General features: G+C 64.7%; 1 protein-coding gene across 3 annotated transcripts in view; it reads right to left on the bottom strand.

The window, feature by feature from the left end:
• Positions 1 to 463: 463 nt before the first annotated feature.
• Positions 464 to 26,128, bottom strand: part of SLC12A5 (solute carrier family 12 member 5) — a 31,918-nt gene continuing 6,253 nt past the window's right edge. Inside the window, exons 1-27 of one of the 3 annotated variants that reach the window (XM_027646052.1) lie at positions 25,623 to 25,674; positions 18,608 to 18,702; positions 18,271 to 18,402; positions 17,916 to 18,062; positions 17,251 to 17,305; positions 16,228 to 16,358; positions 15,789 to 16,030; positions 15,501 to 15,712; positions 13,468 to 13,635; positions 12,394 to 12,492; positions 12,183 to 12,240; positions 11,340 to 11,514; positions 10,398 to 10,516; positions 10,006 to 10,104; positions 9,792 to 9,911; positions 9,532 to 9,636; positions 9,276 to 9,444; positions 8,111 to 8,306; positions 7,863 to 8,032; positions 7,632 to 7,763; positions 7,285 to 7,392; positions 7,010 to 7,132; positions 6,743 to 6,930; positions 6,396 to 6,410; positions 5,711 to 5,844; positions 5,113 to 5,220; positions 464 to 4,974 (exon numbers count right to left, since the gene is read on the bottom strand). In XM_027646052.1, the coding sequence (XP_027501853.1) occupies positions 5,129 to 5,220; positions 5,711 to 5,844; positions 6,396 to 6,410; positions 6,743 to 6,930; positions 7,010 to 7,132; positions 7,285 to 7,392; positions 7,632 to 7,763; positions 7,863 to 8,032; positions 8,111 to 8,306; positions 9,276 to 9,444; positions 9,532 to 9,636; positions 9,792 to 9,911; positions 10,006 to 10,104; positions 10,398 to 10,516; positions 11,340 to 11,514; positions 12,183 to 12,240; positions 12,394 to 12,492; positions 13,468 to 13,635; positions 15,501 to 15,712; positions 15,789 to 16,030; positions 16,228 to 16,358; positions 17,251 to 17,305; positions 17,916 to 18,062; positions 18,271 to 18,402; positions 18,608 to 18,702; positions 25,623 to 25,674 (3,336 nt within the window). In that variant the 3' untranslated portion in view covers positions 464 to 4,974; positions 5,113 to 5,128. Of the gene's footprint in view, positions 5,221 to 5,710; positions 5,845 to 6,395; positions 6,411 to 6,742; positions 6,931 to 7,009; positions 7,133 to 7,284; positions 7,393 to 7,631; positions 7,764 to 7,862; positions 8,033 to 8,110; positions 8,307 to 9,275; positions 9,445 to 9,531; positions 9,637 to 9,791; positions 9,912 to 10,005; positions 10,105 to 10,397; positions 10,517 to 11,339; positions 11,515 to 12,182; positions 12,241 to 12,393; positions 12,493 to 13,467; positions 13,636 to 15,500; positions 15,713 to 15,788; positions 16,031 to 16,227; positions 16,359 to 17,250; positions 17,306 to 17,915; positions 18,063 to 18,270; positions 18,403 to 18,607; positions 18,703 to 25,622; positions 25,839 to 26,128 lie in introns of those variants that run through there. The other 2 variants (XM_027646051.1, XM_027646053.1) reach the window with 2 other exon arrangements.

Here is a 26,128-nt window from a genome sequence, read left to right as displayed (position 1 = left end):
CACGTGGCAGGGCTGGCAGGAGAGGTCAGGAACCTTTCCAGTGGCCAGTGGTGGGAGAGGTGGGCAGGGCTGGTCCGTGTCACTGCTGCAGCTGCTGCACAAGTTTGGGGTCTGCGAGTCCCTGTGCCTTCAGCACTGGCATCCCATGACTTCAGGCTGCTGTCACCACACAGCCTGAACCTGGACAGCAGTGTGTCTGTCTGCCATCCCTCCTTCTGTCTCTGTTAGACCCCTTTCTCTGCCTCTACAACCCTGCAACCAGGTAAAGCACCTCTGCTGGGGTGATCAGAAATCTGCATGAGGTGAAACGTGGGAACTGCAGCCCCTTGGGAGAGGCTGTTCCTCTCCTTGTGGTGTGCTTCCTCTGCAATCTGCTACTCCCTGTCAGGGCTTGCTCTGTGTTATGGCAGTGGTGCAAAATAGCTGTGGAGACCTGGAAGCAAGTGAAAAGTCCCCGTGCAAGTAGTGAAGGGTGTAATAAAATCATTTATTGCATTTTGTGCAGACAGGAGTCTAGAAAAATGAATACAGGTAAAGCAGTAAAGCAGTAACAGGGAGCATTCAACAGCCGAGGAGCCACTCCTCCATGGACACCTGCACAGAGAACACGGGGTCTGCACCGAGGCGGCCTAATGCACAACACTGAAACACGCACAGAAATTAAATGCAAGCCTAATACTTCTTTTTTTGGTTTGCAACCTGTTTTATTTACAAGGTTTTAAACTTAATTGCATTGCTCTGCACACAGATTCTCTAAAACACAAAGCATTCTAGGTCACTACATGTCTATTGAAATATTGCACTCGAATAAAAGTCACTTGAATGGACGGAGAACATCTAGCTACAGTGATTAAAAGAGTATTGAATGAACCGACTTCGTGATAACATTCATAACAAATATATTGCACATGTAGCACAGAAAGTGTTGTAACCAGCAAATCTCAGACCTTTTGGTCTTTCTGCTAGTTTTTAGTCCTGCTACACAGAGGAGGGTCTTGACTCTTCTAGTGCAACTCTTGCCTTTGTGCGGTCTCTTGTCCTTCCTCTCGTCCAGCCACGGACCAGCACCCGCCCAGGCTGGATGCTGCCTGTGCCTCCCGTCCCTGCTGCTCTGTGGCTCGCTGCCAGTGCTGCATGGTGGCCACAGCGACCTGAGCTGCCACTGCCACTCGTGGGGGCCAGGGCTGTTGGCACCCCCGCAGCAGGGACCGGAGCACACGCCACCAGCGCTGTGCGCTGGCCCAACGCTCCCCGCCTGCTGCGGCCACGCTCCAGCCCACCCTCCCACGGGTCGTGCTGATCAGTGCTGCTCCCAGCAGCAGCCTGCCTGTGAAACAAACTGGGGGGTCAAGACCTTCCTGTCTGGAACAAAAACCGGACCGTGTCTGCGCATGTGCCAAGGAGGAACTTGCATGTCTACCAGAGGAGGACACTGTCTTCACCACGGTGGAGCGGCAGAAGGGTGCTCCATGGGGAAACTGAACACTCACAGAGGCCAAACGTGCAGGGCTGGGTTTGTAAACTAACATGCAGTGCTGTCTGCTAAAACTGGCCCTCTCCAGCCGACGGCGAGGGGACGCGCTGTGGAAACCAGCTCCTGTCTTGCCACAGCCAAACTGCCTGGCAGGGGTGTGGGGGCAGCCCTGGCTCTGTCCAGAGCCGTGCCCCTGCTCTTGCTGGAGGATGGGGAAGGGGGAACACCTTTTTTTAGGAGTAGTGACGGAAAGGGCTGGCCTTCCTTCTCCCTGGCAGAGCTGGGACCATGGCTCTGCTGTCAGAGTGGAAGTGGTGCTGAGGGGAATGGGATCCACTGACAATGCTGGGGGGATGGAGCAAACCTCTCAGCAGAGAAGCATGCCCTGGCTGCTCTCACGTCACTCCCAGCTGCCCTGTACCTGCAGCCGATGGAAGAGCCCCTCACGTGCTGCTGGGAGGTCGGGTGCTGTCTGCGTGTGACCTGCCTCTGCCCTCGGCACTGACCTGCTGGGGCAGGAGGGCACTGGGCTCACTGCCTCAGGCCCAGCAGGGCAGCAGCCAAGCTGCAATTAGAGGGCGACTGCAGGTAGCATGGTGGCATCTTGTGAAGAGGCAGAGCAGCTGGCAAGCGTTTGAGGCCCAACAACACCACGCAAACACATGAGCTGCGCGGGCAGGCTGCTGTGCCTCCCCCACTGCTGTGCCTCCCCCGCTGCTGCTGAGCTGCCTCAAATAATTTGGGGAGGCTGCAAACAGCACGTGAGCCTGTGTGTGGTGGTGTAGGGCCAGCTCCAAGGGGCAGAGCAGCTAGACACTGGCAAAGTCCTGGTTCCCATGGGCTGCCCTTCCTAAAACTAAAGGAACTTTTCACTTGCAGACTCCTGCCTGCTCTTCCCACAGCTGAGGCGGCGGCAGGACTGGAGAGTGCTGCCCTGTGCATCTGCACCGTTTGTCAGCCCCGAGCTCCTGTGCTGAAACCAGGCCTTGGATCAGCCTGACAGTCCCCCTGTAAACACTGAGCTCCCCATGCCCATGGGAGTGGCTTCCACAGCAGCGTCTGCGACACAGACCTGCAGCCACGCAGGCAGCCAAGCTACCCTGGCAGAAAGTCTGGCTGTGGCTGGGATTGCTGCTGGAGACAAGGGAGGCACTTTGGGAGTGATGGAAATGTAGGAGCAAGGTATGAGCAGGCACAGATGTGCAGCTGGGGCTTGGTTTTGGTCTAGGAGTGTGTCCAAGTAGTATCTTAGAGAGAAAAAAAAAAAACCAACATCAAAAAACCCACTGCTTTTTATCCAAGCATCCCCAAATAGCTTTGGCCTGGACCCGGAGGAGTAGAGGAGCTCTGCAGAGGGAGCGGGGGCTGGAGTGTCCGGTGCAGAGAGTATTTCCTGCTCTCAGGGAGGCAGGAGCCAAGGTTGGCAGGGGGGATGGATGGGCAGGGGGCTGGGACCAGTCAGGGCTGCCTGTGCCAGGTAGGAGGCAGCTGCTGCCTGGACGGACACCCGTGGGGATGCTGCTGCAGCACCCACTCCCTCTGCACCTGCTGCAGTGCAGAGCAGCACTGGGGAGCTGGCTAGGGGGGCTGAGGGGGCAAGTGCTTCAGCGTGGGGACTCAGCTCTGCCCGAGGACGAAGCGCTGCCTCAGGGGCCAGGCTGGCACAAAGCCGCCAGCGCTGCCAGGAGAGGGCAACTCTTAGCAGGCTGCACTTTGAGTGGAAGCTCAAATCTGCTGTGAAACAAGTTCAGAAAAGTCTGTGACTTCTTTTCCCTGAAAACTCTTAAGAAGCTAAATTGAGAAGAGAATGAACCTGCGACCTGGCCCTTTCCCAGGGGCTGCTGGTGGCTGGGGAAGGCTGCAGCCTCCACCACTGCTCTGGAGCACTCGGTGCAACGGATGGGCTCCTGGTTCGTGCAGGAGCAGCCCGGCTCAGCTCCCTGTCCCTGCGGCCTGGTGCTAGCAGAGCCCTGCATCTCTCAGAATAGATATAGATCTCTATATATAGACTTCATCTGGTTCTATTAACATAAATATGATCACTTTAAAAATACACGTACTGTATTATGTACACTATGTACATGGGGCTGGGGCGGGCGCCGGCGGCACCCTGCTGCCCTCGCACCGCTTCCTGCGTGGTTCCTGGAACCGTTCACATTTGCTAAAAGCGCCTCAGTTTCTCTGCTGTGAGAGATGCTGGGAGGGAACGGCGACGGGGGCGACCCTGAAGCTGCTGCCAAAGATAAGAGGTGTTTGATCTTCCCCAGTGGGCCCTGCTGCCCGTGTACAGGGGCTGACGGCTGCGGCGTGACCGGTGCCAGGGCTGCCCTGGCCGGCGGGGTGAGGGGGTGCCAAGATGCTGGGGGGCAGTGGGACCCCTACAGCCCCCACCTCGCTGTGGTGTCTGGCTGGCCAGACCAGCAAACAGCCTTTGCATATGTTAAAAATACACACAGATCCGGACAGTCCTACAGCCCCCGGCAGCATCTGCGTCTGCCAGGGGCCGGGGCCGGGTTAGCAGCGAAGCCCTGGGGAGCAGCAGGGAGCGCAGCGGGGCACAGGGAGACCCGGACACGCGTGCAGGTGCTGGGGCCAGCCAGGCTGGCTGTGCTGGGCCCTGAGAGCCCCCAGTGCAGTGAGGCAGCGGAGCAGGGTGGGGATGCTCCTGTGCCAGGCCAAGACCAGGCGCTGGTGCCTCGGGGGTCCACAGCACCCACGTGGCTCCAGCCACCGGAAAGTGGTCCCGGCTCACGCTGCACATGGTGGGGACTCTGCACAGCTCCCAACACTGCAGCTCCACACCCCAACTGCTGCACAAGCACCTGGAGAGCGTCAGGGCGGAGAGAACCTGGAGTCAGCAGCGGGGGGACAGGGCACACCCCACAGCCACCCCAGGCTGGGGTTCCGGCTGTGGCAGCACTGCCGTGCTCCAGCACCTGACTCCTCGCAGCCAATCCCCCACCCTCTGCCCCCTCCAAACCATCATCCTGCATCTCCACAAGCTCGGCCCACAGCCTCCAGAGACGGCAGTGCCGAGGCAGCGGCGAGGTGGGGCTGTCCGGGCCCATGACGGTGAGGGGCAGCGGGGGGACAGTGCCATGGGAGGCAGCCCCAGGAGCTGCTGGACGTGGGGAGAGGAGCGTCCGGCGAGGAGAGCGTGGTGGTGGCCTCTGTCTTCTCCCAGCACCTCGCAGGGAGGCACGGCACAGGCGGCGGGCACAGGGCACACTCCAGCCGAGCTCCACACAGGGGTAACAGCACGGTGGGGCTGAGGTCCATCTCGGCACAGCCGCCCTCCTGCCCAGTCAGGGGCTGCGGCGGCAGTGCTGGGGCTGGCGGGGGGCTGGCCCTGCCGGGGCGGGCGGTGGCGGCAGCGCCGGGCTCTGGTGCTCAGTCCGCGGTTCACTGTATATATTTATATATAAACAAGGACAGCAGTGCTGTGGTGTTGCAATGAGGAACAGCTGCTCTGGTGCTGGATGCTCCCGGAAGATCTGGTGCTGCAGTTCGAATGGAGAGATCAGGGGCACGGCCAAAGCCAGGTGAGGTTCTGCGCACCGGCTGCCATCCGGCCTTCCCTCCTCCCCTCCGGGAGCACGGTGCAAAGGGATGGCGGGGCTCTCAGTGTGCAGACAAACCTCTCTCGTGCGTCTTTCAGGAGTAGATGGTGATGACCTCCCGGCCCCCACCACGCACCAGGAGCACTCGGTCCAGATGCTCCGTCAGCACCTCCAGGAACTCCATGTCTGCACGGCCGTCAAGGAAAAACTCCACATTGGAGCATGGGGACAGCCCTGCTCCATCCCTGCCCGGCCCCTACCCTGCAGCACCGACACCCCCACACCAGAGGCAGGAGCTGGTGGGGTCAGTCCTGAGCCAAGGGGCCAGGGGAGCCCACCTGTGCTGGTGCCACACAGTGGGGACGGTGGCTGAGCCAGCAGACAGCTGAGCCCTGCAGATCTGTCAGGCCCCTGTGATGTGCCATTGCACTCATGCGTGCAGGTGCAATGTCATGTGGCCCCATCACCCATCACGGTGCTGCCAGAGGGGCAGGATGGTGCCAACACCACCTGTTGGACCCAGCCAGGGGCTGGAGAGGTGGGGGGATCTTGGCTCAGGCACTAGACCTGTGTGTCTCAGCACCTGTCTGCAAAACCCACCACCTTTGGGGGAGTCATGGGCCCCAGCTCCTCCTGCAGAGAGGGGTCTTGGTGCCTGGTCCCACAGGAAGGATACAGTTCTCATCCCCTTTCCGGTTACGGGGTGGTCCTGGCATGTTCAGCAGGACCAGCTTGGCATCCTGGGACTTCTTCACAATCACCTCATTGAGCTTCACGGCCGTGTGCATCCTCCTCACATTGGACTGGTTCCTGTGGGTGACAGCACGTGTGGGCACGGGACAGGCACAGCCAGCCTCCATCCCCACACTGGGCCTGAGGGCCCACAGGGTAGGCTGGCCTCCTGCCCCAGAGGGGTCCAAGCTGGGCTGTGGCACAAGCTTGGGGTGCAGCAAGCTTTGCTGGGCACGGTGCTGGCCACTCTGAGCCCTCATCAGTGGCCATGAGCTGCAGGGCCAACACACAGTGCCCACGGGCAGCAGCACACCATGGCTGCTCGGGGCCGAGCCGTGTGGGAGCGAGCAGGAGCAGACGGCACGAGTGTCACCGTGGGTGCCTGAGCTCCAGCTCCCCGGAGCTGCCGGCACCGTGACAGGGCAGACGGGGAGGGCGCGGCGCGGGCAGCGTGTGGTGCACGGGGCTGGCAGCCACGGCCCCCGCGTGCCGCCCGGGTGAGCCGTCTGGCACGGCAGATGTCACGGCTCACTGAACCACCCTCCTGCACAGGGGCAGCCCCGATGGATCCCCATCCTGAGCACGTCCCAGCCCCCCCCGCCCCGGCACCCAGCCAAACCCAGACTTACAGGTTCTCCCACTCCCTGCCAGGAGCACGATGGGGCCAGGAGACAGAAAGAGAGAGAGAGAGAGAGAGAAAAGAGGTGAGTGCCAAGTGTGCACCCCAAGTCCCTGAAGCACATGCAGCTAGGGTATTCCATCCCTCTCTGTCACCTGCAGAGGGACCCCTCAGCACCTCCCCCCAGCCCCTCTGCAGGGATGCACTCAGGGCACCCGGGCTGCCCAACTTCTCCTCAGGGCAAGGACTGAGTTGGTGCTGCCACAGCCCTGCCTGCATCCATCTGGCTGGGGCAGGCAGGGACAACCAGGGGGTCAGGGCACAGGTGGGATGGGGTGGCAGCATGGGGGGCCGTACGGCTTCATGTTGAAGAAGTCTTTGATGCCCTCAGGGCTGACAGGGCTCTTGCTCTTGTTCTTCTCGGCAACAGACTTCTCCTTTGTCCAGGTGAGATGCACCTTCTCGGGGGCTGCCTCTACCTCATCACCAGGGGACTGTGAGCTGCTGGAGAAGGTGGTGGCATTCTTGTCATGGATGAGCTGGACCTGCAGAAAGGAGAGGGGGATGATGGGCAGGGACTAGGGCCAGCTGCCTGCCTGACCCTGTCTCAGTGCAGCCCCTCACCTCCTCCTCTGGCTTCTCCTCGCCATCGCCAGCCTGCTCCTCGGGGACGTTCAGGCGCAGGCGTGTGTTGGCCGGGTTCTTGCGCCGGATGGAGCCACGGGACTCATCCGTGATGCTCTGGATCTGTGGAGGACAGGGTCAGCCAGGGGAGCGTGGCAGAAGGCTTGACTGGGCAGCCTACAGCCCCACTGCCTGGCAGGAGGAACACGCAGGGCAGCTCAGTCGGCAGCACAGCCACCACGGGGGTCTCAGCCCACCCTGTCCTGCAGCCTCACCTCCCGCTCACGCTCATTCTTGGTGAGGTGCATTTGCTTGAGGATCTGGGAACGCTGCTCCATCACCAGTGTCTTCTCATAGGTGTAGGCAGAGATGTCACTCTCATGCTGTGGGGAGAACAGAAGAAATGTGGGGCAGGGTGAGCTGCACTGACTGCTCCCAGCACAGCCCAGCATGTCCCTGTGGTGCTGTGCCCTCCCACGGTTCTGTGTCCCACTGTGGAACTGCGTGTTCCCACGGTGTGTGTGTCCCCCCCTTAGTGCCATATTCCCCCATGGCAGGGTCTGTTTGGCTTTGCCATGCACAGCATCCCTGACTGCAGCACACACTCTATGCCAGCACTCACCATCTCCACCACCTCCACCTCTGCGGTGATGCGCAGGTGGTACAGGAATGTGGTGAGGTCCTTCTTCATCTGGATGCTGTTGTCATCCATCTGTGCCACCGTGAAGATGCGCATCTTGCACTTACGCCAGACCTGGGAGGGAGGGAGGAGTCATGGGCACGGCTCGACTGGGACAGCACCAGCCCCAGCCCCTGCCCCAGTCCCTGCCCCCCTCTGCAGGGCCCAGCCTACCTTGTGCTGCCGCAGGAGGAAGGGCAGCAGCATCAGCATCCCCCCATCGTGGACAATCCACCAGACGTCAATGTGGCCCTCTGAGAACCGCTCCTGGTTGCCCGGGAACATGGCAACATTCTTGGCCACCAGCAAGGCCAGGTGCCCAGCCGTGGTCTCTCGCACCAGCTCTGGGAGGGGAAGGGCCACGTCAGCCAGGGTGGTTCGGAGCCCCCCAGCCCGTCAGCGCTTCCCTCCGCGGTGCCTACCGATGAAGTTCCTCCAGGTCTGGTGGTCCTCCTTCTGGCGCCAGCTACGGGGCCAGCCCACCAGCACCGTGTTGTGCTGCAGGCCCCCCAGACCACTGGACTGGATGAGGTGGGACATGCCATCCCGCAGGTTGGAGGAGATCACCACCTGGCAAAAGCCCTTCACCTTCTCCGCTTCCATCAGGCGCCGGATGGACTGTGAGGGAGAGGGAAGTCAGAGAACTCAGGATCCAAGAACGGGCACAGGCCACAAGCACAGCAGCCACCAGCACCAGCAGTGGTACCCTGGCCAGGTGAGGGGGTGTGGGGTACAGGGTGCAGGTTGTAAGGGTACAGGGCACAGAGTGTGGGGTGCAGGGCGCATAGGGTGAGGTATAGGGTGAAGACTGTAGGGTGCAGAGTGCAGGCTGTGGGGTGTGGGATGCAGGCTGTGGGGTGCAGGTCCCCACAGGGTGCCCAGGTCTCCGTGCCCCATGGCAGGCCGGTGGCTCCAGGCCAGGGGGGTGATGCCCAGTGGTGCACGGAGCTGGCACACGGCTCTGTGCCGTGCAGAGTGGAGGGTGTCCCTGTGCCAGGGCTCTGACGGGCGGTGGAGCAGCAATTAGAGTTATTTACTCAGAGAAATTATAACATGTCTGCATGGGAGAGAAACTGTTTGCTTCCGAGGGCTTAATCTCATTAATGTGCCGCCCGGCGGGGGTGGGGGGTGGGGAGGGCTCCTGCTCTGGCAGGGAAACGCTCCCGTCTCCCACCCTGCCTGGCACCAGGACCACAGAGACCATGGGGACAGTTGAGGATGCGGGGTCTGCTCAGCCCAGCAGCACAGCAGACCCTGGCCAGGCACCGTGCCGTGCTGTGCCATGCTGTGCCAAGCCCTGCAGCAGCTGGCCAAGACTGGGACCAGTGTCTGGCTGGTGCCAGCGTCTCTGGTTTCTTGGTGGGAGAGAGGGGTCTGGAGATCCCTGCGGTGCTCCGAGCACTAGTGAAGCATTGAGTCTCCACTCAATGGGCTCTGCCCAGTGCTGCTCTGCCCAGTGCTGCTCCAAGGCTCTCTGGGCCATCTGGGGCCACCAGTCCTGGTCACAGGGCAGGAACGACCCTGGGCACCTGGGGACCACGGGCACCTGCTGCTGGCAGTGCCTGTCTTGTTGCAGGTAGTTCTCACCTCCTCCGCCCTCTGCGCCTGTGGGTGGTTGTCCAGGAAGGTCCCTTCCAGCACAGAGGCCACAATGGTGAGGCCCTTCCCAGCCTTGAGCTGCGACGTGAAGGACAGGAGCTGCGGGTGCACCACATTCTGCTCCTGATCCCCGCGGACCAGGACCAGCAGCTGTGGCCTGGAAGGAGAGTCCTGCGGTCAGTGCCCGCTCCCAGCTGGTCCCTGCCCCAGTACCCCCTGATCGTCGTCCCCCACCCAGCCTCACCTCCAGTTCTTGGTGTGCGGGGGCCCTTCCTCCAGTCTCAGCAGGGCATAGCGGGCCGCGCTCAGGGACAGCCCCCGGATTCCATCGCCCCACTCCTTCTCCGCCCTGCGGGAACCAGCAGCACGTAAGGGATGGTCACAGCTCCAGCCACAGAGAACCACGCTGGCACCGTGGAGCATCCCAGGACGAGCAGCCCAAGGGAGCTGAGCAGCCCATGCCGAGGGGCTGTCCAGGGTCTGTGGCGCCGTGGCCACCCTTACCCGCGGTACTCGATGTATTTGTAGATGAGGCCGGCGATCAGCATGGCCACCAGCGCGTAGTACCAGGAGCAGATGAACATCAGTGCCAGGCAGAGGCTCATGCCCAGGAAGGACAGGGTCCTGCAGGGAGCACAGCACTGTCAGGGTGCCGTGGGGTCCCCGGTCTGGGGTGTCCTGGGAGGTCCCTGTCCCACCTCATCCCACCCCAGCTCACCAGTGGTAGTAGCGGAAGCGGGGCCGCCAGTTGGGCGTCCGCAGCAGCGTCTGCACAGCACACGCCAGGTTGACGAACATGTAGCACATGAGGAAGAACCTGCAGGAGAGAGATGGGGCTGAGTGGGCGCACTGTGAGGGACTGGAGCCGCAGCCGGGCCCTCGGCACCTCCCAGTCCCAGGGTGGTCAATGCCAGAGTGGGCCCCACTGATGGACAGGGGAGCGGGGCCACGGAGTAGCCAGGTCCCAATGCTGGCCAAGAAGGGGACCCTGGAGTCCCTGCAGGACCCCCTCTTCCCAGACTGGGGTCAAGGCAGCAGATGTGTCCCCCCACCCTGAGGAGCAGAGACCCGCTGCTTGAGAAGGTGTGGGTGGGACAGCACGCTGCCTACATGGAGAGGATGGGAGCCACCTCGTCCAGGGAGGCGATCAGGATCCCGATCTCGCAGATGCAGGCTGTTAGCAGCAGGGCCCATGTTGGCTCCCCGTTGGCTTTGCCGTGGCCGAAGACCTGGAAGCAGGGGGAGAGGGCCATGTCAGGGCACTGCAGCGCTCTGCGGCCCTGGGCACGGGTCCTCAGCATGATGCTGAACCCTTCCATACACCCAGCCCTGGCAGGAGCAGGGACTGGGAGCACTGGGTGCTACAAATTGGCACATGTCCCAAGCTGGATCATGCCAGGGCAGCAGTCCCAGTGCTGGCAGGACTGACTCCTGCTGACAGTACAACCCCGTTCCCAGTCTGCATGGTCCTCCCCGCACCCAGCACAGCCCCTGTCCCCCTGGGACCCCCACCAGGGATGAGCCTCAGCTCAGCCACAGCCAGAGCAGAGTCGAGTATCCCGTGTCTGAGCCGGACACTCTGCCGGGGGAGAGCGGCCCCTCCTGTGGCTGTGGGGATGCAGGGGGGGCCGGGGGCGCGTGTCCGGACGCATTAGAGGGTGCGGGCGGCGCGAGTGAGAGCTCAGGCTGGGGCTGGCAGGGCGAAGGAGGGAGGATAAAATTAGCCCGCTCTTCCCTGGGGGGAGCTGTCGGGTTGGATTTGGAGAGATGAGGTTGTGGGAACGCGTCTTCAGAGAGCAGATAAAATATGAAGCGGCACGGCAGCGTGGGGGAGGGGATCCTGACCTTTCCCGGCACTCTCCTCCCACTGACACGGCAGCCGGAGCCACCACGGCCGCCCACCGCCACGCCGGTGCCGGCGGGACGAGGGCAGGGCAGTGGGGCAGCTCTGGCAGCCAACGTAGTGGGTGGCCACTGGTCCCTCATGCTGGTGGGAGCCACAGCCACAGTGGGCGCTCAGGGTGGGCAGCACTGGACCTGGGGGACACCTACCCTGAGGAAGGGCACGATCCCATCCCTGGAGATGGCTTGCAGGAGGCGGGGGGCTCCCGTGAGGCTCTGCAGCCCAGCCCCACAGGTGGAGAAGAAGGAGCCGATGACAATGACCCACGGGGACGGCCATGCCAGGGTGCCAACCACCAGGTTCCCGTTGACGGCCTCACCAAACCTGCAGGGCACCAGCATCACCTGTGGCTCTGTCCCGTGACTGAGCCCTGAAAGCACCAGCACCACAGCAGCACAACCCAGCCCCCCGCAACAACACCACCTTGAGAGGATGTGACAGGACCCAGGAGGGGCCTACTCCCCCCATGAGGGGCAAGCAAGGGAGCGGGGTCTGAAGTCACCAGGGGCCTGCCCCCATCCCTGCACCCATAAGCGTGGGAGGGACAAGGGGAGGTGTGGAACAGGACTCCCTGTCCCTTTGCCAGAGGAGGCTGATGACGCTGCATGCAGTTGGATCGTGTTTGTGTTGGTGCTGGCGACCCAGAAGTGTCACCTGCCGCATGAGGCGAGCGGGGCTGCCCCAGATAGGCAGGAGCACGAGCACAGGCAGCCCTGGTTGTTGACAAACAAGAGGCTGCCTGCAGCCCCAGAGCAGGAGGAATGCAGCAAAATGTGGGGGGTCAGGGCACACACAAGCCCCCAGTGCTTATTACAAGATTGAGCCCCACCTCGAGACACTCACAAACCCTCCCGTGCCACTGCATCTGCCCAGTGTGTCCTCGTTGCAGCCTCTCACACACCCCCACCTGCCCCTAGGGCTGCCCCTGCTCCAGCCCATTCCTGGGGGCTGCCAGCCTCCCCTCATGCCCCCCATGGCCCCGGGACGCTCACTTGTCACGCAGGACGACCCCCTCGATGCACGCTCCGAAGAGGACAACGGAGCTGATATCTGCCAGGTGGTCAAGGAGAGCCAGGAGGGTGTGGAGTCCTGCCTGCCCGCCTGCCCACCTGCCCAGTGTGGCACTGGGACCCCACCCCAGCCCCGCAGAGCCAGCCCACCCACCCTCAGCCCCACAGCCCAGCCTCAAGCCCTGAAGGATACAGACGGCAGAGGTGGTGGCGATGGCCAGGATAGTGCCCGTGGGGATGGACTTCTGGGCATCCCGCAAGTCTCCAGAGCGGTTGGAGCCAGCCATGATGCCTGGGGAAAGAGGAGACGGTGACAGGGGGAGCAGAGCTACAGCCCACAGCCATCCCAGACGGCAGCATGGCTCATGCCAAGCACTGTTTGAGCCCTGGGCACATCAGGGCACGGCTCGGTGTGTGCCAGGCTGGGGAGTGGGCACGGCAGGCAGCAGAGAAGGCGCTGCTGTGGCTTGGGGCCCCCAGCCTGCTACTCTGATCCCCCCAGCACTTCCTCGCCCCACCCCAAACCACAGTCTGAGGCCACTCAAGGATTAGGCTCAAAAGCTCTCAAGTGCCTTGTCTCATCAGCCCTTAATTAGCTCAAGCAGGGACGGTGACTGCAGCAGGGGCACGGACAGTGTCCAGCCCCGACGCTGCCCTGGGAGGGCAGGAGGTCACGCTGGGACACGGCTGGACACGGGTCTGGCACGGCCCGAGGGATGACCCGTGCTCTGGCCACAGCAGGAGTCAGGGCAGGGCAGGACTCCACAGCCCGCGACACCGGGGGACACGTGCAGGGCAGAAACCGGGACCTGCCGGTGACTGGGCAGTGGGAGGGCAGGCAGCGGAGGCTGAGAGGCAGCCGGGGACCCCGCAGCGCCGGACCCTCCAGCGCCCGCCACGCCCGGGGCAGCCCGGCGTGGTCCCGCCGGCTCTGGCCCCAGGGGAGCTCCAGAGGAGCCCCGGCGGCTGCGCCCCGCTCGGCTCCGCTGCGGGACTGGGGCGGTGGGGCTCCTCCGCCCCCGGGGAGCTAAAAATACCGGAGCGGCGGGACGTCAGCGCGGCACCGTCAGATCTGGAGCGCGGGCGGTGCGTGGGAGGCGGTGGCGGCCCCACCCGCCCCCGCGACGCCGCCGCCACCGCCGCACCCACCGCGGGGGCGGCACACGCGGGGCTCCGCGGGGACGCGACCGGCGCCACGTGTGCCCCACGGCGCCCCGTGTGCCCGCCCGTGCCCCCGGCGTGGAGCGGCGCCGGGCGCGGCTCCCACCTGTGACCGAGGGGAAGTAGATGCCGACGAGCAGGGTGAAGTAGGAGGTCATGTCGCTGAAGACGTAGGGCTGGTCCATGTCCACCGGGGTGTCGGGGGGGCTCACCGAGGACAGCCCCCGCTTCTCCACGATCACGCCCTTGGTCAGGTACGAGCTCCAGAGGTTCTCTGTGAGGAGGCAGGACACCAGCGTAAGGAAAGGCCCACAATCCCCCACACCCAGCACAGCACCGCCCACCCTGCAGAGACAGAGCTGGGGGGTGTCCAGTGCTGCCTCCCTCTCCCAGGCCTTGCTGAGTGGTTGGCACAGTCAGCAGCTGGGGCCACGGGCATCCAGCAGGCGAGGGACAAGGCCTGGCAGCACAGGTGGGCAACCAGAGCAGGTCGTGATGCTGCTGGCAGCACCCTCACAAGATACCGGAGCAGATGACATGGGATTGCAGTAGCAAATAATTAAGAGGGTAATATAATTAATGCTGATCAACACAGGTTTAAGGGAAGTGGATCGTGTCAAAGTAACTTGATAATGTTTTTGATGGGATTACGAGTGCAGGGCTGATGTAACAGGCTTAGTGTCCCTCCGTGTGCTGCCTTGGCCGCAGATCGAGGGGAGAAACTGGAGCAGTGGAGAGCAGCCAGCACTGGGCACGTTGGGCAGAGGCAACTGCCCTTGGCACAGCACTGCTGGGGGGCTGCTGAGAGGGGCAAAGGGGCCCTAAGCCCTCCCTCCCTGGCTGCTTTCAGGTGACAGATAGGGCTGGCAGCCCCCACTGAACCTGCCCATCTTGTCCTCACAGAAATGCATGTTTCTCCCTGCAGGGAGACCCCTTGCTTAGGGCACAGTGAGCCTCTGCCACCTCTGCCGGGGCCACACAGTGCCACCCTCCCCAAGATGCTGCCAGCCTGGTCACCCTTGCCACCAGCCACCCCAGAGCAGGGTGCTGGCTCTGCCCCTCTGCCCTTGATGTGGGAGCATTTACTGCCTGCTGCCCTGACAGAGGCCAGCTGGGTGGGTGGGAGCCCATGCCCCCTCCTCAACAGCACCGTCACCAGCAGGAGCAGGCTGTACCCAGCAGCCAGGGAGACCTTATCTGCCCCTCAAGACCTCAGCATGGGATGCCAACGAGAGGCTCCCGGCCCCCAACGACTGCGCTCCGCCAACCACAGTGACAGTCACAGCCCCAAGCGCCACACACTTGGCCAAGTCTGAGCTCCCGCGCCTATATCCACATGGCCACCATGGCAGGATGGCTGAAGCAGCCCCAGCAGGAAGGACTGATCCTGCTCATGGCTCTACGGCACTCCTAAGTCTCGACAACTCCTCTGTCATGGGGGTCTGCAGACACCCTCTGAGTGTGGCACGGAGCATTGGCCTCTGCCACCCACTACCACGCGTGAGCACCTGGCAGAAGTACCAGCATCTCCAGAAAAAACAGGTCAGAAGTGGCTCCTCCCAGCAAATTCAGGCTCTTTCTGCAGCCCTGGCCACTCTCCCAGCGCGGCTGTGGCCGCAGCAGCAAAGTGCCCCCAAGGGGCGATCGCTTTTCTCAAAACCTCAGATCAATAACAGCCTTTCCAAAGGCCAAGAGGAGGGAGAGGGAGGATTTATTCCTCCCCAGCCTTTGGGCATCATTCAGAGCCACTCTGCTGGCTGACACAGACTGTGCGGGTGGCTGCAGCGCCCTGCTCTGTCACCCAGAGCAGGAGTTTGTCCCACTGCCCAGCGTGGTGTGGGCACAGCTCACTGTGCCCCAGGGCAGAGCAGCCACCAGCAGCCATCACCCACACGTGCCCCTACCTGGACCCAGCACTGCCCACCCACACAACACTTGGCACGGCACAGTGATCACCCTCACACCCTCACAACAACAGCACTGACCCCTTCACCAGCCCTGCCAGCAGAGATGCCCAGCAGGCGCGGCCACTGCCTCACCACAGCTCCCCTAGGCTTGTCCTGTGCTTCCTCCTCCGTGCTTCCATCCTCATGCCCCCATGCCCATGGCCCCACGCCCATGTCCCCATGCCATGCTCACCTTGGATGAGGCCACTGGCAGCGCCAGGGATGCCTTCAATCTCGGTGACGTTGTTCATGGTGAAGTACTCATCGCAGGTGGCGTTCAGGAAGCGGGAGGTGCAGAAGAGCTCCCAGAGCTTGGAACCCACCGTCTCATTCCCCTCCACCACCGTCTTGGTGCAGAGGTCGAAGCCGTGGCGCGAGAGGGTCCTGTTGCCCAGGAGGCAGATCCTGGGGGGACACAGGCACTCAGCCGTGTGCCTGCATGCCCTGGCCCCACTGCAGCCCTGTGGGACCCCATACTCACGGGAAGCTTGGCGGGTCGAAGGCTGATTTGATGACACCGGCATAGATGGCGAGGATGGAGAGGATGACACAGCCCAGGAAGACCAGGGCAAACTTGTTGACGTACTTGACTCCCACGAACACGACGGTGGCCATGCAGGTCAGCACACAGGTGCCGTACACACGCATGTTGTTGAGCATCGCGGCTGCCTCACCGCTGGCGTCCTCTGCCTTGAAGATGGCCATGGCTGGGAAGATGTAGGCCTGGGAGAGAGTCGTGGCATCACTGCCCGGCTAACAGCCTGCAGGGGGGACCCTGGGGAAGGGTCCCTCGGCCCCCCTGCAAAGCCTCAGTACCCTGATGTGCCATGAGGACTGGGCACCATGGGCAGGCGAGGGCAGAGCCACCCTGCCAGGAGCTGAGCCCTTGAGAGTGTGTGGGGCAAGGACCAGGCACCTACCAGCAGGATTTCGATGGTGCCCAGGATGTACATGGCGCCAGCAAAGGTGGTGCCCAGGTAGAAGCAGAGCCCCACGGCCCCTCCAAACTCAGGTCCCAGGGAGCGTGAGATCATGTAGTAGGAGCCACCCGCTGCCAGAGAGAGCAAAAGTGGGTCCCAGCCAGACCCCAGTGGCACCCCCAGCCCTGTCAGGTATCCCAGAGGGCAGACTGGAGCCAGGGCAGCCCTGGGCCTGGCTCCAGCACTGAGCAGGATGCAGTCCCCAGGGCCCCAGAGCAGTAGGAGTGATCACACTGGCAGAGTCATTTCCCAGGAGCCCAGCTGCCAGGTGCAAAGGGATGGCCAAAGGGACATGTGTCCCCTGGACACCAGACAGGAACTGGATCCCCAGAGACCTGGTCCAGGCCCTGCTCCGTCCTCCCAGAGGAGCTCTTAGAGCCGGGTTGCCGGGATCGATGGTCCCGCTGCGGCAGCAGGATGATAAATAGCTTTAATTACACCCTGCGCTGGGCTGTCAGTGCCGTGCCCAGCCCGGCGCAGCTCCCGGCTCCCCAGGGATCTGCAGGGCTGGGCGTGCTCTGGGAGAGGCATCCAGGGCACCCGCTGGACGGACCCAGCGGTGCCTTCCGGGAGGGGCAGAGCCCACACACGGCAGCGTCCCTGTGTCCGACGGCGGGAGACACCACCCCACCGCCCGGCCCATGGCACCCAGCACGCCCGGCTCCCATCCTCCCGCCGCGTGTCTCCCGGCTCCCCCCGGCCTCGCCAGTCTGGCGGAGGGAGGAGCCGCGGCTGGCGGCTCTCGCTGCCATCTGCACCTCGCGGCTCTGGGGACGGGTGGCGGCTCCAGCGCTGCGCTCCCCCCGGGCCGTGGGGATCCCGCGCGGGCTGGTGGCAGGAGGCTGGGGAGCGGCTGGTGCCCCCGGGGGATGCTCTCTGGGAGAAGTCCCTGCAGGCACCCGACCCGAAAGGGAGCAGCTCCCCGCGCGCACGGCACACGCACGGACACGGGCTTGGCTGTACCTGGCACCACGCCGTTGGTGGCGATCGCGCTCATGGAAATGGCCGTCAGCATCGTCTGCGGGACGAAACACGGTGTGGGCACCCGGCAGAGCTGGGCCGAGGGACAGGGGAGTGGAAGGGAGAGCTGGGGCTGTGAGGGGACATGTGGCTCCCTGGGGCCACGATGAGATGTGCCACAGCGTGGGGCTGCCCAGGGAGGATGGATGGACAGACGTGTGGGTAGATGGGCGGTCAGGGCTGCTGGCCAGCAGCTCAGCTACAGGGGCTGAACCCCTTGGAGGGACAAGCAGTGCCACGGGGGACCTCAGGCTGCACAGGACACTGCCCAAGGCCAGCCCACTCAGCCTCTGCTCTGGGGTGACTGTCCTGGCAGGATGGTTCACTGCAGCACAGCAAGGTGCCAGAGCAGGGGACCCCCAGCACATCCCTCTGCATGGCAGCTACGATTTGGGTCACTGCTTGAGCACTGATCCACTGCGGATTCCTCTGGGAAGCTGAAGGCTTCTCCTTGCTCTAAGTGGGGCAGGAGCTAGAGCAGGGGCAGGGGCAGGGCAGGGCAAGGTGGGCTGGCAGATATTGCACCTCTCCACAGCCCAATCAGAAAGACTGGTGACCACCAGATCCCAGGCGAGGCCAACGGTGGCACATCTGGCTCTGAAACTCACGCAGGAGCAGCAAAGGAAGACCATGCAGAAGGACTCCATGATGCCAGCGATCCCCACCACCCAGGTGAGGCGCAGGAAGAGGATGACTCCAAAGATGTTCTGGAGGCAGGGCAGGTAGACGCCCATGAAGGTGCCCATCCGCGGGGCCTGTTGAGGGAACAGCAGCCATCAGGGCTCACGGGCCTGGCTGGCAGAGGAGCAAAGGGTCCTGCTCCTCCTGCAAAGCAGCCAGGGATCCCAGGTGAAACCACCCCCTGATCAAGGCCAAGGGACCCTCTGCCCCCGGGGCAGCCTGTGGCCCAGCACTGCGCAGGCAGGGGCTGGGGAAGAGGCTGTGTCCCTCCTTAGTCCTCACCTGCACTGGCTTCTTCTTGCCCCCATCGTTGTTCTCAGCCTCCTCGTGCTCCCGGCTGCCCTGTGGCAGGTTGGTGTAGTTGGCCAGCCCACTCAGCAGGGATGAGACCATGGGACTGGTGTCCATCTCCTCCTGTGGAGAACAGAGCCCCAGGCTGTGAGGACAGTTCCTGGGGACCCCAGCCAGGATCCAGAGATCTCACCAGAAGCCACCCCACATGCCCACCCTGCACTGGGCGTGTCCCGGTGTCAGAGTGCAGGTCAGGGTGCTGCAGGACAGCTGCCCAGCTTGGCCCCCTCCCCAGCATCCTCCCTGCCCCAGTGCCTGCATGCCCTACCTCGAAGAGTGCCATGTTCTTGCCATCGTACTCTTTGCCCTTCTCCAGGTCCGTGCTGTTGATGAAGGGGCTGCTCTCCTTGGGGTTGCCATCGCCTGCAGAGACACCGCTGGGTCAGTCAGGCAGCCCCTGCCCCTGCCCACATCAGGAGAATCTCCACCCCACAAGGTCACTGCTGTGAAAGGTCACAACCGCCCACAGCTCCCACAGGAGGGCTGCAGGCACCATGTTCGCACCCAGTCCCAGCACAGGCAATGGCAGCCCCAGCATCCCAACCTCCAGCATCCCCTCCCACACCACACACGGGCACGGGCTGCTGTCCCCAGGAGCCACGTGCTGCCCTGCCCAGCTGTGCTGACACGCAGACCCGCCGGAGCGCATCCACGCACTGAGGCAGGCGGACTGGATCCAGGGGGAACCCTCCAGCGGGACAGCTGGAAGCAATAATTCATGGCACCAGGTGCCCGTGGGTGAGCACGCCGGGGCTGCCCTCAGCATTGCGTCGGCAGGGACAGGATCCGGCCGGCTGCTCAGCGCCAGAGCAGAGGGGATGGTCCCGGCACAGTGCCTGGGAGTGAGCGAGTGGCCAGGTGTCTGGTCCTGCTCCCAGACACGCACCACAGGAGTGGGGGCCACAGGGCAGGAAGGTGTCCGGCAGTGCCGCCACCAAGGGCAGTTGATGCCCGGGGCAGCAGAGCCATCCACAGCAGTGCAGAACCCACAGAGCTGCCAGGACAGGGCCACTGCCACTCACTGTATTAATGACCTAGTGCAGAAGAAACAGAGTTGGCTTAATAGTGAGGAAAACAGCTGAGCTGCAGAGCAGCAGAAATAAATCAGGCTGGAAATGGAGCAGCAGTGAGGACGGCCCTGCCGGAGAGGCACAGCCCTGAGTAAAGGCCCAAAGCGGAGAGGAGCTGGGACACAGGGACCAGGAGCCAAAGGACACAGTGCTGGGCAAATGGCTGGGTGGATGATGGTCCCCATGGCACAGGGAAATGTGGGCAGGCAGGCTGGTCCCTGGTCCTGGGTGTGGAGAGAAGGGCTGCCTGCCACACACCCGTCCCACCACCACGGCCCCGCAGCCAGAGCAGTCGCACTGTCAGTGGCCGCCGCACCACTGGGCAGGCTGCCTGTGTGGGCAGGGTCACAGACCAGCTCCACACCCTGGGGCCAGGGCAAGAGATGTCCTCTCCCCCATACTTCAACATGGAACCCATGAGCACCTGGGGGCAGAAGGACAATGCTGGGACAGTGCAGCCACCCACTCACAGTGGCAGCCCCAAGACAGACCCTACAACTGTTTGGAGCAGCCTGGTCCTTTGAAGAGAGCCAGCCTCCTGCCAGTTGACTCATGTTCATGATCCTGGGAGCCAGCGTGCAGCAGTGATTCACCATCTGCAATTCCCCGGTAGACGCGGTGCTCCTGGCTGACCAGGAGGTGAAACCCCAAGTGCCACAGGTGACACCAACCCGTGGGTTGATCCCCACCTCCTGCCATCCCTGGGCTCCTCCAGTGTGAGGCAGTAGGGCAGCAGTGTCCCTAAGGGCCCAGCCACATCCCAGGGCACAGCCCACAGGTTCCTTCTGCACAGGAATGGCCATGGCAGCGGCACTGGGACACTCCAGCCCATGTGTCCTGCCAGCCTCACTCCAGAATCCCCTTGGACACACACCCAGCACCCCAGGCTGCACCACTGGCACATGACCTGCCCCATATCCCCCACAGAGAGTCTCAACACGGACCCAATGTGCTCCTTGCTCCAGGTTTGGTATAAAGTTTCAATGCTCATTAGGTAACAGCAACAGTGTGGGCTGGCACCCACCCGCTCACCACAGCTCTCACCCACCCACAGCAGCTCCGGGGACTGCACTGACGTGAGACATCCACCATGCCAACAGGACAACATCCAGGCTAATGCTGGGGCCATCCCCAGTGTGGGGACACAAGGACGCAGGACCAGGGGTGGTTGGAGCCCACCTCCTCCTCGGGACCGAGTGGGGCTGGGTGGCAGCCAGGGGGCACGGGCAGCCTGGCAGGGGGACGTGCTTGCAGCCTGGCAAGGCTCTGGGACCCCTCCGGGGGAGCAGAGCCCGCGGGGGCCTCGCCTCGCCGCCTGGTACCCAGCCGACGACATCACCGTGCAGGTTTCCATGGCAACGGCGAGCCACGGCCGCCTCGGCTCTCGCTCTTATGTAACGGCACAGGCAGCCGGACTCTGGCCCCACATGGCACCCGTGCCCTGGCCCGCTGGCACCCGACGGATGGCGCGGCCCGACCCCCAGCCCCAGCCCACCCACCGCCACCCCGCGGGACTGGCACTGCCCGGCTCCACACGACAGGCACCAGCAGCACCCTGGGGTGCCCACGCTCCAACCCACGTCACCACAACAGCACCCACAACTCGGATTTCCTCCACCCCCACCGCTGGCCACCGCCCCTTGCGCCGGGACCGCGGCCCGTGCCTGGCATCACCCAGGCTGCCAGGGCCGGCCTGGGGCTCAGGAGCCCCTCTCCTGGTGGTGCCGCTGGGAGGACCGGCACCGGGAGAGGCCCCGTGCCGGTGGGAATGAGGATGCAGCACGGCTCGGGGGGACCCCCGGCCTCCCGCCTCGCCCCGGCCCCGCAGGCTGGAAGGAGTTAAGCACCAGGACGCGGGGTCCCAGGTGACAAAGCGCTCCCGCTCCTGCTCCTGACGGAGACCATTTTGCCGCAGCGGGGCTGGTGCAGCCTCTTCCCGGCAGCTGCCACAGACCCGTGGTCTGCAGGCAGGGGCAGGCAGGGCAGGCAGGAGCAGGCAGGGCGGGAAGGACAGGCAAGGGGCACTGCACTCCTCCTCAACCTGCCACCGCCACGGCCAGCCCTGCCCGGCGGCACCAAGGGGCTGCTGCCTCCCGGCCCTGGGGACACGTGGGACACTGCCAGCCGCCCCAGCGCCCGCGGGCCTGGCCGTGCCCCGCTGCCCCAGTGCAGCCGGGGCCGAGCAGCAGCGGGACGGGAGCGCTGGACGGGGCTGGCAGCATCGAGGGCAGCAGCCCAGCCAGGAGAGACGGAGTGAGCATAGCCGAGCCGAGCCGTGCCAGGCTTCGATCCCGGCGCTCAGCCGCCCCCCTCCCCAGGGATCATTCAACATGAATCGGCCTTTTAATTTGCTGCGGCGGCTGGAAGGGCTGGCGGCGGGATCGCTGGCAGGAACCCGCAGCCCCGCCGTGGGCACCACGCAGCCCCGATCGCGGCAGGGTTTCCACCAACCTGCCTGCCCAGGGCAGCCCAGAGCCGACACCGGCAGCCCGGGGCCCCGGCGCCGAGGGACCATCACTGCACTCCCGGAGCCCCCCAGGGCAGTGCTCGGGCAAAAGTCACAATTTGATCTTCTAATGGCTTTTTACTTAGCCCTAAATTGGGTTGGGAAGCGTCATGTCCCTTATCCCAAATCCTCCCTAATCGCTTTACACGGTGCAGGGCACCAAGCACTGGCTGGGGGAGCCCCAGCAGCCACCCCCCACTGGCTAATTAACCAGGGCTGCTGCCGGGGCTGCTGCTGCCTGCTCCTGTCCGACCGCGGCCGGCCCGTCCCCTCCGCAGCACCCAGAACACGGTGAGCCCCAGCCAGGGACATCGGGCGCCGGGGCTGCGGCACCGGCCAGGAGGAGCACTGGGTGAGGAGGGACGTGGCAGGGACAGTCCCGGCCCCACAGCCCCTTGCACCTCCGTCTGTGCTCCTGCACGGGGCTGCTGACAGCTCCGGAACCCCCTGTGCCATTCCCCCCCCCCCGGTCCCCCAGCCCCAGGGGCAGCAGCAGTGCGACGGCTGCTCACGGCACTGGGGACGCCTCGGGGCTCCCCTGGAGGCACACAGGACACCTTGACTTTTGCCACAGGACACCTTGACTCTCGGGGCTCTGCCTGCGGCAAGGGGCACCCCAGGGTGACCCCAGCAGCCCAGAGAGCACATGGGCGAGCACGTGGCCCTGGCTGATGTCCCCAGCTGCTGCCGTTTTGCAGGAGCTGCTGGCCAGGGAGGCCACGCTGCTGTTCTGTCACTCCCAGCTATCAAGGGGACTTGGCTGCACAGCCACTGCCTGGCCCGGGGCTGCCGGCCTGGGGCAGCTAAGGCAGATGGGGATGGCCAAGGGGCCTTATGGTGGTGGCATCTCTGCACCCACCTGGGCTTCCTTCTCCCCTGCACAAGGGTGTCTGACAGCTGCCCTGGGGAGGGTGACCCTCAAAGAGGCCATGCAGCCCCTGCAGCCCCACTGAGGCAGAGACCACTGGTAGCCAGAGCAGTGCTGGCTCGTGCTGGCAGCGTCATGGCAGTGCCAGCTCCGGCTGCAGCGCTGTGGGGGGGCAGGGGGGTGGGGGAGGATGGGGGAGGGTGGGAGAGTGCAGTGTGAGGGTGGGATGCTCCCTCTGCCCTAGGGCTGCACTTTGCTCCTCCAGCCAGGAAGCACACTGAGTGGCCTTTTGGGCTGGATTCCTTCACTGCCTGACCCAAATTGGACCAACTGCTACTTCAGACCTATCCTCTTCCTTCCTAAACCTGGGATTATCCTCCCTTTGATCAGCCGGCCCTGCAGCGCAGGATTTCCAGCACAGGCGCTTTGGCTGGCTGCATTTAAACAGCTTCCCAGATTCTCCAACAGCCCAAGTCCTCCCTTGGAAACGGCCGTGGACACAAGTTCCAGCAAAGCTCCTGGCCCTGGGTCTGCCCTCCTCGGACATCCCGGTGCCCCTGGGCTGGGCACCAGCATGGCAACCTGAGGTGGGGCTGCAGCTGACATCCCCACACCCCAACCAGAGCAGAGCGAGCTGCCAGCCTGGACACTGCAGGCTCCTGCTCCCCACTCCCACCACCTCCCCAGAGGGTCTGCACCAGTCTGGCCATTGTTGGGCTGCTGGGGCTGGAGCCCTTCCAGCCCTTGTCATGTGGCTCGCACAGGCTGTCCCGAGCAGGACCTGAGCAGGGACATTGCTGGCCTTTCTGATAAAAATGGCTTAAGTGGCACCCAGAGCTTCAGCGGCTGTGCTGGTCTCAGCAAGTTGCTGGACATCCAGCAGTGGACATGTGGAGGGGGCCCACTGGCATGCAACAGCTCTGCCACCCCCCAGGTTGTGTCCATTGTCCCTGCAAACAGACCTTGTGCTGGGAGTTCAGCGTGACCCTTGGCACGGGGGGGGGGACAACTCAACTCCGCACAGCAACTGCCCTCGTCATGGGTGTGGGGGGCTCTGCTGAGCCCCTTCTTACAGACAATCCCTGCTCTCCCAATCCCTCCACACTCCTGCTTCCTCCAGCCCTTCAACTGCCATCCCATAGGGCACCATCTCGCCAGGCTCAGCTCCAGGGACAGTCTGCCTGGTCCATCTGTAGTGGCACTGAGTCCAGCCCTCCTGCCAGACCCCGGGAGAGCAGAACTGCCTGCTGCCACGCCGCCGGCACTGCCACAATGGAAAACGGTGAGTGGAGGAGAAACCCTGGTGCTGCAGAGGGCAAGGGGAGGGCAAGAGCTCAGGGAAGGGCACGGCTGGGGGCCAGTGCGGCAACCCCAGTCCGGCAAGGTGCCCCCAGAAGGTTCCTGCCAGCCCTGACCTTGAGTGGAGCCGCAAATAAACAAGCAAATAAACAGGCTGGGGTGGGCAGAGCAGAGGAACATGCAGAGCATGGCTATGGCTGTGCCCAGAGCCCCACTGTGGGCAGCTGGGACCCCCACAGCCACTGCCAGAGCCAACCCTGTCCTCCCAGCTGGGGCTTTGGCGGTCCCCAAGAGGGGACCTGGGAGGGGGACTTGGTGGGGTCTGTGAGGGTCAGAGAGGCAGTGCAAGTCCTTCTGGGCACACACTGCATCCCCCTGGCTCCAGCCTATCCCTGTACCCAACAGGAACACACGCAAGACCAGGGCCTGAGCTACCTGGCTACTTGGGGCTGGACGTGGCCCCGGGGACAGCAGGGACACTCACACAGCTCGGCGATGCCGGATGCCCAGGGGGTTCAGGCCGAAGCGACAGCAGTGACGGGGCTGCTGGAGGGCCGAGTGGCCCCTCGCCCGCGGTGGGCAGTGGCCCTGAGCCGGGGCTGCGCCAGGGTTGCAGCGGGACGGGGCACGGTGCGGCACGGCACGAGCTGGACCGGACCAGCTCCGCACGACAGGGCTCGGGTCAGCATGACCGGGCTCGGTTCGGCTCGGCTGGGCTCGTCCCCGGATCGAGCGGCTCCTGCCGGCCCCGGCTCAGGGCCCGGGCGGCCACTTCAGCACCGCGGACAGCGGCGGCCGCCCCGGGGGGCGGCGGGTGCGTGGGGGGGCGACAGGGACGGGGAGGCGGGAGCGGTGAAGGGAGAGGGGGCTGGCTGCCCGGGATGGGGAGGCGGCTGCCGGAGATGGGGGTGCGGCAGCAGGGAAAAATGGGGGGGCGGCAGCGGGGGTGAGAGAGGCGATAGGGAGGGCTGGGGGGGCGGCAGCCGGATATGGGGGGTGGTAGAAGGGAGGGCTGGGGGGGCTGCAGCGGAGATGCGGGAGGCAGGGGTGGGGGGCGGCAGTGGGGCGCGGGGATCGCTGCGAGGGTCCCGGGCAGGTAGGAACCGGACCGGTGCGGCGGCCAGTAGGGGCTGTCCAGGAGGCGGCGGGACCGGCCCGGCGGGATCGCTCGGAGCTCAGCAAGCTGCCCCCGCCCGGGAGGAGGCTCCCCGGCGAGCCCCGCACGGCTCGGCCGCGCCACCGCTTCCCGAGGCTGCCGCAGCGGCGGGAGTGCGGCCGGGGCTGCGCGGAGGCGCCTGGAGCGGGAGCATCCCCGCACCGCCCGCCGCAGCCCCGCGGGGCCGCGAGCTGCCGTCGCGGCCGGTGTCGGTGCCTGTGCCGCCCGCCCGCCCCGCGGCGGGGCAGCCCCAGCCCCCCGGACCCGGCTCTGCGCTGCTTCTGCCCCCCGCCGGCGCCGAGCCCCGGCCCTCGGCCCGGCGGGAGCGGCCGCCCCGGGGCTGCCCCGCTGTCCCGCTCGCCGGTGCCGGTGCCGGTGCCTCACCTTGGCTTGCGCCGCCGTCGCCGTCCTCGCAGTCGGTCAGGTTGTTCAGCATGGCGCCGGTGCCGCGGCCGCTCGCTGCCGCCGGAGCTGGAGCGCTCGCTCCGCAGCAGCCGCGTCCCCGCGCCGCCCCCCGCGCCGGTGGGAGGGGGCTGCAGTGCGGAGGCGCCCGGGCTCACGGCTCACGGCTGCTGCCGGCGGAGCCCAGCCCGGCCGCCCGCTTCATCACGTATGCGGGAGGCATTGCCCCCGCCGCGGCGGGGAGGGAGGGGGGGCGGCGGCGGGGGGGGCGCGGAGACGGGTGAGCGGAGCGGGGCCGCCTCCCGGCTGCGCCAGGCGTGGGGGGGAACTAGGGCAGCGCTGCGGGCCCGGCTGGCGAGGGCGGGACGGGACGGGACGACCCCGCAACCGCACCGACCCCGCACCCGCCCCAGCTCCGAACCCCGCCTCCAGCCCCCGCAACCCGCACCAATGCCCACACTCCGCACCGGCCTTCGCACCGGGCCCGC

Source organism: Corapipo altera, unplaced genomic scaffold (genome assembly GCF_003945725.1).
Source record: "Corapipo altera isolate COAL_440 unplaced genomic scaffold, ASM394572v1 64, whole genome shotgun sequence".
NCBI classification, from domain to species: domain Eukaryota; kingdom Metazoa; phylum Chordata; class Aves; order Passeriformes; family Pipridae; genus Corapipo; species Corapipo altera.
Note: the sequence above shows the minus strand (reverse complement) of the source record. Positions and strands in the feature narration are given on the sequence as shown.